The 14,141-nt window shown below is 46.1% G+C and overlaps 1 protein-coding gene across 14 annotated transcripts in view; it reads left to right on the top strand.

Moving 5' to 3' along the window:
- The window catches only part of ELAPOR1 (endosome-lysosome associated apoptosis and autophagy regulator 1), a 72,956-nt gene that overhangs the window by 40,196 nt on the left and 18,619 nt on the right, over nucleotides 1–14,141 (top strand). For all 14 annotated transcript variants that reach the window (XM_072754419.1, XM_025996348.2, XM_072754413.1 and 11 more), the window contains exons 5-9: nucleotides 3,842–3,989; nucleotides 4,474–4,554; nucleotides 5,125–5,230; nucleotides 5,361–5,510; nucleotides 11,935–12,023. In XM_072754419.1, coding sequence (XP_072610520.1) covers nucleotides 3,842–3,989; nucleotides 4,474–4,554; nucleotides 5,125–5,230; nucleotides 5,361–5,510; nucleotides 11,935–12,023 — 574 coding nt within the window. The remainder of the gene's footprint in view (nucleotides 1–3,841; nucleotides 3,990–4,473; nucleotides 4,555–5,124; nucleotides 5,231–5,360; nucleotides 5,511–11,934; nucleotides 12,024–14,141) is intronic.

The following is a 14,141-nucleotide window of genomic DNA, read 5'->3' as shown; positions in this document are numbered from 1 at the left end:
TTCTACCTCCAGCCTGTTCTGGCTCTGGCGCCCCCCAGCCAATGTTGGCTTCCAGTCCAGCCTCTGTCAAGCCACTGGCCACCAGCAGCCAGACCGATCTTCTTAAAACAGAAGTCCAACTCCAGTACTTCCCTGCTCAAGGCTCCAGATTCCATGGATTCCTGTTTTCTTGGAATAAGATCCAATACCTTGCCACAGCCTGTACGGCCCTGCCTGGTCTGGCCTCTGGCTTCTGCCTAGTTCTCCAGCTTTGTTCAAGTTATTTTCCCTCTGGCCTACTAGGCTCTAGCCACTCTGGCAACCATGCTTCTTTCCTCCTGGGTCTTTGGTTTTTGTTTTTAAAGATTTTATTTATTTATTCATTTGAGAGGACCGGGGGAGGGGCAGAGGGAGAGGGAGAGAGAATCTCAATCAGACTTCGCAGCCAGCACAGAGCCTGTGACGTAGGGCTCCATCTCACAACCCTGTGATCATGATGTGACCCAAAGTCAAGAGTCAGACACTTAACCCACTGAGCCACCCAGGTGCTCCTCTCCTGGAGCACCTGATCTTTGGAGACACTCTTCTCAGGCTCTTCTGGCTGACTCCTGCTTCATCCTCAGGTGTCTACCACTCAGGTGCCACTTCCTTGGAGATGCCAGCCCTGAGCCCTTAGATTCCCACTCTTGCACCATCTTATAGTTCTCCTTATGGCACTTATCAGACTAATTACTCTGTGATTAATTGTGTGATTAGTTAAGTTTCCTAATCACTTCTGTGCCTCAATTTCCTCATCCTAAAAAAATCCCCAAACCAACAGTGATAAACAAGGTATTTTTCTCATAGGTTGTGGTAAGGATTAAATGAGATGATCCATGTGAGGAATTTGGAGCAATGCCTGGCCCTAGAAATCAATCAAAACATGTTGTAATTATTGAATGTGAATTGATCTTCACCAGAGACAACTCTGACAAATCCAGAATCCTGATGCCTTGTCCAAATATAGCCCACTTATGGCATCTGTTCAGTTATTCATCTCACTTTAGGAGTTATTTATACATAATGCCATGGAACACATTGGCATTAAGTGTTGTCTCTTTTAACAGGAGAAATCAATACCGTTAGGTTAGCTGGGGTGTTGGGGTGAGCTCAGTTTAGGTATTTTGGATATGCTTCCATTTGAGAATAACACTATCAAAGAACTGGAAGTACACATTAATATTCTAACAAATGCAGCGGGAAACTAGTGGACTAATTGAAGCTCCCCTTCACTGGCCATATTAGTAATTGCCTGGGCTGGTATCAGGCAAAACAATGAAATAGTGGGCTTATCTTTGGTCGCCACTTTCCACATTCACCTGTGTTATCCCAAGTCCTTCCTAATGTGCCACGCCCCCAGGGCTTGGTGTCAGGGCTACAATACTGAGCAAGGTAAGTTTGGTCTCTGCCCTCACAGCGTCCATCAAGCCAGCTTGATACATAATTAAAGGAGAATTAAATACATTCAAGAGAAATTAGAATGTGATCAGAAGAGGAAGCCAAATTGCAAATAAACTAAAGATGCTGAACTTCGCTAGTAATCAAGGAAGTAAGATTTAAAGCCCAATGAGACATCATCTCCTACCGTATCACATTGGCAACAACTTTACAGCCAAATTTGGGAGCATGTGGAGCATCAGGAACTTTCTCACATGCCAGTGGGTGTAAGTCAGTAGCAACCACTTTGGAGAACAGTGTGGCAGGAGCTGGTAAAGTTAGAGGTTCCTATGCCCTCTAACACAGGTTCTCCCAGGTGTCCGCATTAGACACACACATACAAGGAGAGGAACAAGAATGTTTCTAATAGTGTGTATAATAGCAAAAAATTGGAAACAATCTAAAAGTCCATCAGTGAGTAATGGGTAAATAATACTGTAGAACCATGCAAGCCAAAACTGTATAGTAGCAAAAATGAAAAAATGAAAAAAGAGCTTCATGTGTGGATATGAATGAATCCCACCATTATTATAGTGAAACAAACAAAAAAAGCAAGTTTCAGTAAGTATGATGCATAAGGTTTACATAAGGTTTAAAAGCATGCAAAAGCACAGTCATAGGACATGTTTAGAAATACCTGCATAATTAGTAAAAGGTAAAGAACCACGTGGAGATGGTAAGCACCATATTCCAGAAAGTGGTTGGTTACTTGGCTGAAAAGAATAGTTGGTAGTCAATGGCTTGAGATTCTCTAGGTGAACACCAAGGCTTCCGCTGTATTATATTTTTTTTCAAAGATTTTATTATTTATTTATTTATTTATTTATTTATTTATTTATTTGACACAGAGAGAGAGAGAGAGAGAGAATAAGCAGGGGGAGCAACAGAGGGAGAGGGAGAAGCAGACCCCTGTTGAGCAGGGAGCCCGACATGGGGCTCAATTCCAGGACCCTGGGATCATGTCCCAAGCCGAGGGCAGATGCTTAACCAACTGACCCCATCCACCCACCCGGCACCCTCTGCATTGTATTTCTTAAGCAGGATGGTGGTCTTAAGTCTTTCATAATATGTGTAAGTGAAGTAGAGGAGAATTGTGGCTAGGTGAAAAGAATTGGTGAGAACTCAGGGCTCACATAGCAGAGGCCAGTAGAGTCAAGGAAGACTTCTCAGATGAGGTGACATAGACACAAGTAGGAATTAAACAGAGGAAAGGAGGGATGCCTGGGTGGCTCAGTTGGTTAAGCATCTGACTCTTGATTTCATCTCAGGTCATCATCTCAGGGTTGTGAGATTGAGCCCAGTGTCAGGCTCTGCACTGGGCCTGTAGCCTGCTTAAGATTCTCTCTCTCCCTGTCCCTCAGCCTCTCCCCCTCCTCTAAATGAATGAATGAATGGAGGGAGGGAGGAGGTAGTTTGTTCCAGGAAGAGAGAACAGCACGTAGGAACACCCAGAAGGAGGGAAATTTGGCAGAGGAGGTGAAAGAAAAGCTGGCTGGCTGGAGTCTAGAGAATGGGTGAGGATTTCTGCCCTATTCTAAGGGCAGTAGGTGGCAATGGATTGGAAGCAGGGAAGTGGCATGGTCAGATTTTTGTTCTGGAGGAGGTCTTCAGCAAGTGTGGAGGAGGAATTGCAGGAGGCAGGACTGGATACAGGAGGTGAGATAGGGGCTGGTTCAGCACTGGGGAGGTGGGTGGGTGGGTGCAAGGAGGAGGGAGAGCCCTGGGGCAGGGTTGAACCAATTTGAGAGATATTTAGAAAATGAAATCACGAGACTAGATTGATTGTCTCTGAGGTTCTCTGGTCTTCCTTCTTCCTGGTTACCAGTTACATGCAGCATCTAAAAGTGAGCATTTCCAGAAAAACAGGTGGGCTAGACCGGATGGACTTCTGGGTTCTGTGGTGTCTGCTGACTTTCTTTGATAGCTTTGGAGTTAGGCAGACCCGGGTTTGAATATCAGCCCTGCCACTTGCTGGCTACGTGACACTGGGCAAGGTACTCGCCAAGCCTCAGTTTCATCATCCATTAAATGAGAAAGAAAAGAAGTCATAAATGCAGAACATGTAGTTGAGTACCTGGGAGATAGTAAACAACCAGTTAATGTTACCCAGCTCCCCCTTACAAACACCTGCCATCTATCTTCTGGATAGTTCTGTATAATGTGGTGGTGTGGAGGGGGCACCTACCTGTCTGCCTGTGTCAGCTGTATCCCCAGGCTCCTTGATCTGGAGGTCATTCTTCACTGAGCATGTTCATGTCTCAATTCCCGCTTGTGAATCACAAATCTGAAGTTCCTCAGAGAATCAGCAGGACATGAAACGTGCACTTCATACAAAGCATGACGGGCCATGCCCCTGCCGGTGAACTTGGCTCCCATTCCCTCACAGGTCCAAGTGGGTTCCCCTGGGTGACTACATCTCTTCCAACACGGACGAATGCACAGCCACGCTGATGTACGCTGTCAACCTGAAGCAGTCTGGCACTGTCAACTTCGAGTACTATTACCCAGACTCCAGCATCATCTTTGAGTTTTTTGTAAGCCCCTGGCCACGGGGGAGGATGGGAGGTAAAAGACTCTCCAAGGGTCAGATTCATTTACAGGAATCACAAGCATATTTCTGGTTGGGGATTTTCCACAGTTGTCTTCCATCTGGAGAGAACTGTGGACAAAATGAGCCAAGACTTCGAGAGGCAAGGAGAAAGGCAGAAGTTGGGGGGCTTTGAAGGGGAAGAGAAGGATCCAGGAGACCCTAAGTGTACTGTCCATGCAGACATGAAAGCACATGTAAAGGCTTCTGAGTTAAAGCTGTTTCTTGGTGTTGATGCCCTGATGTTTTTTGTGTGTGATGAGCTCCCGCCCTGCTTCAAGACTCATGTGTTCTGGGCTCTATCCCTAAAGGAAATTGGCAACTATTCTCCTATAAGAAGGGCCCTCTGGAAGGCTGTGGCAGCAAAGGGGGTAAAGGAACCCATTTTCTTGGAAAGCTGAGACTCTGTTCCTAAACTCCTGCCGTCTCAGGTTCAGAATGACCAGTGCCAGCCTAATGTAGATGACTCCAGGTGGATGAAAACCACAGAGAAAGGATGGGAATTCCACAGTGTAAGTATCGCTCCAGCTTTCCTGGAGCCTTTCCTGGGGAGACCAGCAAAGGGGCAAAGGGCATTTCCTCCAAGGAGAGCTTCTTCACAGCCTGGGCTTCCACCCTTCCCTAGGCTTCCACCCTCAAGGCCAGGGGTCTGATCTGTGAGGATAACATAGTTTCCTCTTGAGTTGACTGAAGAGAGGTGTGGATGCCTTGCATCCATGGCTTGACCCCAGGGATCAGCAGCTTGCCAGCTTTATGGGCCAGGTCTTCTAGGAATGGGATGTGGATACATAGAACCAGAGATAAAGGAGGGAACTCCACTCACCCTCTGTCAATACCTCCAGGCCCCTTTGTGGATCTCACTTTAGAGATCCTGGTGGGTGAGGGAGAGACCATCAGAGGGTGGTAAGAGGAAGCTTCAAAGCAGAAAGGAGCTAAGCTGAGCTGGGAGGAAGGGCAAAGCTGAGGAAGTCAAGGTGGGAGATGAGAAAAGGTGTTGACCCCTAGATTCTAAGGGGACAGGCCCCCATAAGAGGCTAATGTGATGGATTACGGATAGCCATCTTCCCATTTGTGGTTTTTAGGTCGAGCTAAACCGAGGCAATAATGTCCTCTATTGGAGAACCACAGCCTTCTCAGTGGGATCCAAAGTCTCCAAGCCTGTGCTGGTGAGAAACATCGCCATCACAGGTACAGAGAGGGGAGCTGGGCCTGGGGTCTTTTGCTGACTTCCTGACTCTGCAGGGAGGGTGGGAGCCAGTCCCTGGAGGAGCTCAGTCTCTAGGCTCAACCCTTTTTCTATGTTGTTCTTCCTCCTTAGGGGTGGCCTACACTTCAGAATGCTTCCCCTGCAAACCTGGCACATATGCAGACAAGCAGGGCTCTTCTTTTTGCGAACTTTGCCCAGCCAACTCTTATTCAAACAAGGGAGAAACTTCTTGCCACCCGTGTGACCCTGACAAATACTCAGGTGAGGTTTCTGAGGGTGGGTGGAGTTTGGTAGGGGGGCTGCCAATAAACACAGGGAGAAACAGAAAGGAGAACCATCCTTCTGGCCATGCTGAAAATGACCCTTCTTCAATCCTTACTTTCTGGACATGGGAAGAGCCCTGCTGATTTATACTCCACTGATCACTCTGAAAACAAAAATGAAATCATTCAGCAAGTAATTATTGAGCTTCTACTATCTGCCAGGTCCTATTCTAGGTGTTTGGACTATATTAGCGGAGAAAATAGACAAAGTTCCTTATCTTCGTGGAATTTACATTCTGGTAGTGGGGGGAAGAGAGACAATAAACAATGATAATAATAAATATCTAGTAAATTATAGTATGGTAGACAGTAAAATGTGCAGGGTGCTGTGGCAAAAATAAAAAGCAGCTCAGGGTTAGAAGGATTAGGAAAACTAGTGAAAGGGGTTGCAGTCTTTTCTTTCCCCCTAAGCAGTGAAGTTTGTAAAAATGAAACCTTATATAAGATTATAACTACAGACAATAGATACAGTAAACAAAAGGTATATGTTTATATATTTTAATTCATAATAATTTTATCAAAGCTAGGTTAGAAGAGCCATGAGACTATATTGATAAGCAAAGTATATTTTTTAAAGATTTTATTTTTTATTTTATTTTTAAGATTTTATTTATTCATGACAGACACAGAGAGAGGCAGAGACACAGGCAGAGGGAGAAGCAGGCTCTGCATGGGGAGCCCAATTCAGGACTTGATCCCAAGACCCTGGGATCATGACCTGTGCCAAAAGCAGACGCTCAACCACTGAACCACCCAGGTGCCCCAGAACCTGGTCATTTGAGGGAGTCCCAGGGCAGCAGGACTCTGCTGTAAGGTGGCATCCCCCCAAAGGACTCTGCTCAGACAGCCCGTAACAGTTCCATTTTTCTTTTCTTACGCAGAACCACATACACACCCAGCTCGAGGATCTCTCTAGAGCAGACCCTCCAGTCTGTCCATAGACACACCCGTTCTTCACGCAGGTGTTACACTATGTGTTTGTTCAGCCATTGACCTTGTGAACTGCTTATTTATACACTATTTCTAAAACAAAAGTCCTATTTATCGACACAGATCTTGCCAAGTGAGTCTAGTTTCCAGTGAGAACAGGAATGTTTAGATCTCGAGGGAAGTCTTTAATCTATCAGTCTAAATTCCTGTTTTTCCACTTGAATTTCTCATTCCCGTTCCCTGCTCTATCAATGGCAGCCCCTGTTCGTCTGAGTCTCCAGCTGCCATTCCAGCCCAGCAGTCATACAAGGGTTTGAATGGCAAGGTGGCTCTCAAAAAACCTCCTGGGAATGTTTTGGTCAACTCTCTATGTAAACTGATTGTTATCCAGAGAGCTGTTATGAAAGTGTCGGCTTAGAAGTGTGAGTTCTTGGAGTCGGTTTTCCTTTTGCCACCAATTACTCAATCCACCTCTTCGACTGGAAAGTGAGTTTTTACTATGACTTGACTCTTCCAGAAAGCAGGGTCAGTGGGAGGCTGGGAAAATGCAGGGAGATCTGATCAGAGCTCATGATGGAATGTGCCTAAAGGAGTGACTGAAGACCCAGTGAGCATTTAGTCATCCATTTACAAAGAAGTCCCAGGCACCTGCCAGGTGCCAAGGCTTAGACTTGGTGCTAGACTCGGAACTGGTGCCTGCCCTGCAGCTTAAGTTGAAAAGTGAGAACATGGTTCTAGGAACACCCAAGTGTATAGTAACTCCACGATATGGCGGCTGCTGGAATAGGAGCTCTGAGTGTGGTGGACAGTAGATGTAAAGAAGGGGCGTGGCCAGTCCTCTTTGGGGAGGGAGAAAAGGTTTCAGGGACTGTGGACTTGAAAGATGAATTGGTGGTTTGATGGATGTTCTGGAAGGAGTGTAAGCAAAGCCAGAAGGCTTGGGGATCTTGGAAGAACCCGGCATGGCAGGAGTTGACTTGAAAAGAACTAGCATCCAAGGCTAAGAGATGGGCAGGGAACAGACAGTGGACCAGCCCTTCTGTGCCATTGCTAAATATTTGGGATTTGATCCTATCAGCAGTGGGGACCATTCAAGAATTTTAAGCCGGGGAGTGACGTGATCTGGCTTGTGATTTTGAAAGACCACTCTTACCTGCCATTTGGAAAATGGATGAGGAAGGAAACACCTGGAGGCAGAGGCCTCAGTCTAGAGATTTCACAACAGACACCATTGCTGGTATCCAGGACCTAGACTAAGGAAGATGGAGCTATTGGGACTGCAGACGTTAAGGACAAAGGCTTGACTAAATGCACCTTTCTTATTGATACCTAAAATGTAATCATTAAGAAGAATTCCTTTGTGTTACATTCGATATTAGGGATTCATTTCCTAATAGAGCAGCATGGAGCTTAAAAGCACAGACTCCAGGACTAAATTACTAAGGTTCAAATCCCTGCTCCACCACTTACTAGCTCTGCCATCTTGGGCAAGGCATTTATCTGTGCCTCAGTTTCCTTGTCTATAAAATGGGAATGGCAATAATCATATCTACTTCATAGTGTTTTGTGTGGCTCAATTAACTACTACACATAAAATATTTAGAATTGTGCCTGGCATCTAGTAAGCACTAATTTTATCACATCTGAACTTGAGCAATACAGGGACAAGAGGTACCAACACCGCCCCCCATCCCTCTCACCTCCCCACTCCCCAGCATATAACTTTGGACTCCCCAGAAACTTAGCTACTAATGACCCTAATGGCTTTACTGATAACATAAATAATTGATCAACACGTATTTTGTATGTTTTATATATCATATATTGTATTTTTACAATAAAAGAAGCTAGAGAGAAGAAAATGTTGTTAAGAAAAGCATAAGGAAAAAAAAACAAAAAAAGAGAAAAGCATAAGGAAGAGAAAATACATTTACAATACTGTATTTATAAAAGAAAAAAAACTAGTGTGTAAATGGACACGCCCAGTTCAAACATGTGTGGTTTAAGGGTCAGATGTGTTCCTTTACGATAAAGCTTGTTCCCAGCTGTCCTCTCTTAATATGAAAGTACTCTTAGTGTAGGTAACAACCATAACGAGTCACTTGGATAGTACTTTACAATTTACCAAACATTTTCTCGATTATTACTCACAGCAGAGTGCAGAAGAGATCTCCCTGTTTATAAAAAAAAATAAAGGGGGCACCTGGGTGGCTCAGTGGTTGAGCATCTGCCTTTGGCTCAGGGTGTGATCTTGGGGTCCTGAGATGGAGTCCCACATGGGGCTCCCTGCAGGGAGCCTACTTCTCCCTCTGCCTGTGTCTCTGCCTCTCTCTCTCTGTCTGTCTCTCATGAATAAATAATCTTGAAGAAGAAGGAAGAAGAAGAAGAAGAAGAAAGGAGAAAGAAGAAGAAAGGAGAAAGAAGAAGAAAGGAGAAGAAGAAGAGGCAGAGCAGAGAGGTTGAAGGATTTGCCCGGAGTCTGGGGTGGTATCTAAGCTGGGCCAAGCATTCATTAGGTGCTTCAATCCTCAGGGGAAATGTTTTCCTTTGATGAAATGGATCTGAATGAGAGGATATTGTACTCCTGAAGGTGGGGAGAAGGTCCTGAAAAGAAGAAGGCTCAGAAAAAGAAATCCAAACACCCCCCCCACCCCTCCTACCCCACCCCACCCCCGTGATAAGCTTTATCTTCGCATAGTTTTGCCCTGGGGCCGACAGTACAGGAATCACTTTTCACTCCCTCCCCAAACATCTAGGCGGATCTTTCAAACTTGACCAGTACCCAACTTCAACACTTTGATGAAACCTGAGGTCCGGCTCAGCGTTTGGGTTAATCATTGATATAAACGACGCTAGCAATTGTCAGTGTGTAAACAGCTGGACCACTTTTGTTGAAACTTGGAGCTAGGGTATCAGGTCTAGCAAATATTTGACAAGGAGAGAAAGGTCCATGTGCAGAATGTACTTCCTAACACGGAACTTGTAATTTGCTGGACCATATATGGAGGTTCTTGGAAATTGGTGTGTTTTCAGCATCTCCTTCCAAAATCCTCTTGGCCTTAGCTTGTGAAAAGCAGGAATCCCTGGATCCCTCTATGCCTAACGAGGCCTTCTGCTTGTTAACTAAGTCAATGAGCTGAGAAGACTCCAGCTGTTTCCCAGGCAGTAGCTCCCTCTTGCCCAGGATAATAAGACTGGGACAGAAGAGGTGTGGGAATGTGCAGTTGATGGAGCTCCCCAGGATAGGCCGATGAGGCTGAAACTAGGAGATTCTCTGATCTAGCGACTCCTTTGGTACCTCGGAAAGAAAGGATCAGTTGAGGAATAAGCCTTAACTGGAAGGGAGAGAAAGAAACTTTCAATCCTTACTTAAAATCCTATAACGTGATCCTGGACTCCTGGGATCGAGTCCCATATCAGGTTCCCCACAGGGAGCCTGCTTCTCTCTCTGCCTATGTCTCTGCCTCTCTGTGTGTGTCTCATGAATAAATAAATAAAGTCATAAAATAAAATAAAATAAAATAAAATAAAACATACCATGACAGAGGTACCTGGGTAGGCTCAGTTGGTTGAGTGTCTGACTCTTGACTTTGGCCCAGGTCATGATCTCAATGTCATGAGGTTGGGCTCCATGCTCAGCAGACAGTCTGCTTGAGATTCTCTCTCTCCCTCTCCCCTGTGTGCTTGCTTACTCTCTTTCTCAAATAACTAAGTCTTTTTAAAAAAATCCCATGACAGTTACCATATAAGAATAATTCCCACAGACGGTTACCAAATAAAAATAATTCCCACAAACTCAGGTAATAAGAGTTACCAGAATTTAGTGAGTCCCTTCTTACAATGCAGCCAGGGGATGTGCTGGCCTCAGTAAGGTAGATATTATTATTCCTGCTCTACAGATAAGAGCACTAAGACTCAGAGAGGTTGCCTAAAGTGACACAGCTACTGAATGAAGCAAGATCCAAACCCAGATCTATCTGATTTAAAAATCTCATTCCAGGGATCCCTGGGTGGTGCAGCGGTTTAGTGCCTGCCTTTGGCCCAGGGTGAGATCCTGGAGACCCGGGATTGAATCCCATGTCGGGCTCCGGGTGCATGGAGCCTGCTTCTCCCTCTGCCTGTGTCTCTGCCTCTCTGTGTGTGTGTGTGTGACTATCATAAATAAATTTTAAAAAAATTAAAAAAAAAATCTCATTCCAGGGACGCCTAGGTGGCTCAGCGGTTAAGTGTCTGCCTTTGGCTCAGGGTGTGATCCTGGAGTCCCTGGAGCCTGCTTCTCCCTCTGCCTGTGTCTCTCCCCCTCCCCCCCCCCCCTGTCTTTCTCATGAATAAATAAATAAAATCTTAAAAAAAAAAAAATCTCATTCCACTCTATCACATGGCCTGCCAGGTAATATATACAGAGAGAGGAAGGCTCATTCATATCAAGTGCTTACCTTCAGGTGACACAGTAGTCACCTGAAATGGTAGTGACAGCAGTAGTAGTAGTAGTAGTAGTAGTGGTGGTGGTGGTAGTAGTATTGACATTCTATAAAGCAGTGGTTTTTATTTTGGAGAAAATAAATTCCTTGGAAATTTTTTAATGTATTTGCATAAGTTATGTATATTTTTCAGGAGAGGAAACAGGTCTTTTTTTTTCAAATTCTCAAAATGTTTGTAATTCAAAAAAGGTAAAGTCTATTACTTTAAAGAGGGAGACACTGAAATAGTACTTCCTATCCAGGCATTCATGAGGTTAAAGCAGAACTAATGTACAGAGAGTGGAATAAGTGAAATGGTAGTTGATACCTTTTCTTATTAGGAACAGGTCAAGGGTTAAAAATAGTAGCAGGATGCGTGAGGGTGGGGAAAGTGGAAAGAACTCTACACTTTAAGTGGACCCAGGGGAAATTATCACATTTGTGTAGGAAGGTTGCACGAAGAAGGGGAAATTCCAAAGGTGGAAGGCCTTCATTAGAGGTGGACAGTAAGAGAAACTGCAGAGAAGGAACTGAAATAAGAGTATGAAGGCACTGTCCTAAGCTTTCCAGTGTTTTGCTTTAATCCTTCAGGAGTAGTAAAACCACCTACAGAGTCAGGATTGGGAAGCACCTGGAAGGTGGCAGGTGTTGAGAACTCAAGTTAGTGGTGGTCAGCCTGCAAGATGCTCTTTCCAGTGGCTACCCACCCTCCACACTGACCCTTTCCATATGCCCTTCCCCACAGGATGGGCCCAGTAGCTTCTCATAGCACCAGGGTGCAAAGGGGATATCTGAGTGGGGCTTTAGAGATTGGCAGTGAAGTAAAGGGAAGGGTGGGTATGCAGAATTTTCTACTTCCTGCAGTCCCTGTGGCGTGTACCCCAGGGTCCTGGATGTCAGAGGGTCATGAGCAAGTAGTCAAGAGACCCGCTTTCTTAAGTAACTTCAACTATGTGTCCTTTTGCAATTTAGAAAAGGGATCCTCTTCCTGCAAAGTGCGCCCAGCCTGCACGGACAAAGATTACTTCTATACTCACACAGCCTGTGATGCCAACGGAGAGGTGGGTAGCATGGAGCCCCTTTGCCCCAGATAGCTCCTTTGCCCACTCCTTGGGCTTTACCACATTTACCTTGGAGAAGACCACACAGACCTCCACAGTGACCCCATAGCCAGGGGTGGGGAGGAGGTTGGGGGTGAGGGGAGGCAAAACGAGATGGCCTCATTCATTTTCAGGTCAGAAACTGTTTCACCGCATTTGTTCTGCTGCTTATTCACATATGCTCTGTTGCAAGAAGCCATTTCGTTTTCTTTGCTTGGTTTCATCCATTTGCTTAGTCCCCCTGGGCAATGACTGCCTGTCCATGCGCACTCATTTCCTCATGGAGCTCATCAGACCTGTCTCCTAGGCTCTGCTTTTGTGGGCAAAGGGAATGGATTCCTACTTCTGGGCTCACTAGAGAATGGGCTGACCGTTCAGTCTCTGCTGGTTCCCTCTTCCCCCCAGGCTTTCTGCCTCAGAAGGACGTTCGTGTAGCGTGCATCGCCTCTGATTCAGCAGGGTGTTCTAAGGATTAATGCTGTGCGGGCATGGGGCTCCTGCTGGGGGCTCCGAGGTGATCAAGGCTCCTGCCCTTGGGAGCCCACAGTCCTGTGAGGGCAGGTGAGGGAGAAGAACCAGGCCCTGACCAAAGCAATAAGAAGATTGCAGAGGCCTGGGGGAAGCTGGAAGAGAAGTGAATGAGGTGTGGGGGGCCAAGGAAGGCCTTTCAGAGGGAGGTCATGTGTCCATTTCCACAGTCAGTTAAGGTGCCAGGCCCTCCGCATCCAGCAGGTAACCGAACGGAGGGGACAGCTACTTTCCTGGAGCTTAATTCTCACCGGGGAACAAGTGGAAAGAGAGACAACAGATAAGCAACAAATTAGAGTATATCCAATGGCAGTAAGGGGAAGAAAAAAATTTAAAAAAAGATTCGGAGACAGAGAATGACAGAGGGTGGAGATGCTATTTTAGAGAGGGTTGGGATGACACTTGAGGACATTAACATTTGAACAAAGACCTGAGTGACATAAGTGGTGGCCACAGTGCTTTCTGGCAAGCGCACAGCAGGTGTGGAGGAGGCAGTCTTGTGCCCAGTGAATTCCAGGAACAGCAGGAAGTGAGCTGGGATGGCTCAGGGACACAAGTGGAGGGATTTGTCTTAGATTAGACATTCTGGATGAGTTGTCTGTACCCCTAAACCACAGCCTCTCAGGAAGAGAGAAGTTGGGACATCTGCATTCAGCATAAGCATGTGCTTGGCTATTAGGATGCATAAGGGTTTGCTGGTTGGTAGGCTGGATGAGTTCTCCCTTTGCCAGATAAACATGGGATAAAGTCTGGTCCTTAGCAGTGATTGTTTTTCATCCTTAGCTCTCACTCTCCAGCCTCCCCCACCCCTGCCCTAGCATTTGAAACATCATTCCCTTCCCCCGCAGCCAAGGGAAAATGGCTACGCCTCTCATCAGTTTTACCTTAGACTTAGTCATGCAGTGTCTGGGCTTCTGTATGACCTCGTAAAAATCATTTTCATTTTCTTGGCATCAATTGACTCACTAATTAAATGGGAACACGTAATCCTGCTCCTCTTCTCCCTCCTTAGCGTAATACATGAATGCATGGCTGTCTTTGCGTCCTTCTGCCCCAGTCTCTCCCCTCGCAGGCTCAGGCCAAGGCCCTCTTGATCTGTAGTGAACTCTGCTGCCTGCCAGCCTGGATGTCTGCTCTTGCCTGAACACCCTGGGGCCTTTGCCTTTGGATGCTCAGTCGGGCCAGAACCAGTGCTCCTCTTGCAGCCCAGCCAAGGCTCAGGGGAGGGGCCCCGAAGCATGAGTGCACATGAATATGCATTCATCAGGAACACCTTACAGAACTCTCATGATTCGTGTCTCACGCCTGCACTGGTTCTGCTCAGTCTCATGATTTCACTTTGTCTTCCAAACTGTGTTTTTAAATCAAGGATCATAACTCGAGCTGACTCCTATGATTGCCCTTGTGGCCTTTGCTGTGCCTTGGTGGTTTCTCAGGGACCAGGCTGGCCATTCCTCTGGGGCTGCTGCATGTGCTGCTCCAAGAGATGGTCCGAGTCAATCTTCCCACCCACCCCCCCCCAGACCCGTCTCTCCATGAGACTTAAGTGGA

The sequence above is a fragment of the Vulpes vulpes genome, chromosome 3 (genome assembly GCF_048418805.1).
Source record: "Vulpes vulpes isolate BD-2025 chromosome 3, VulVul3, whole genome shotgun sequence".
NCBI lineage: Eukaryota > Metazoa > Chordata > Mammalia > Carnivora > Canidae > Vulpes > Vulpes vulpes.
The sequence above is the reverse complement of the archived record's forward strand: the minus strand, read 5'-3'. Positions and strand labels throughout refer to the sequence as shown.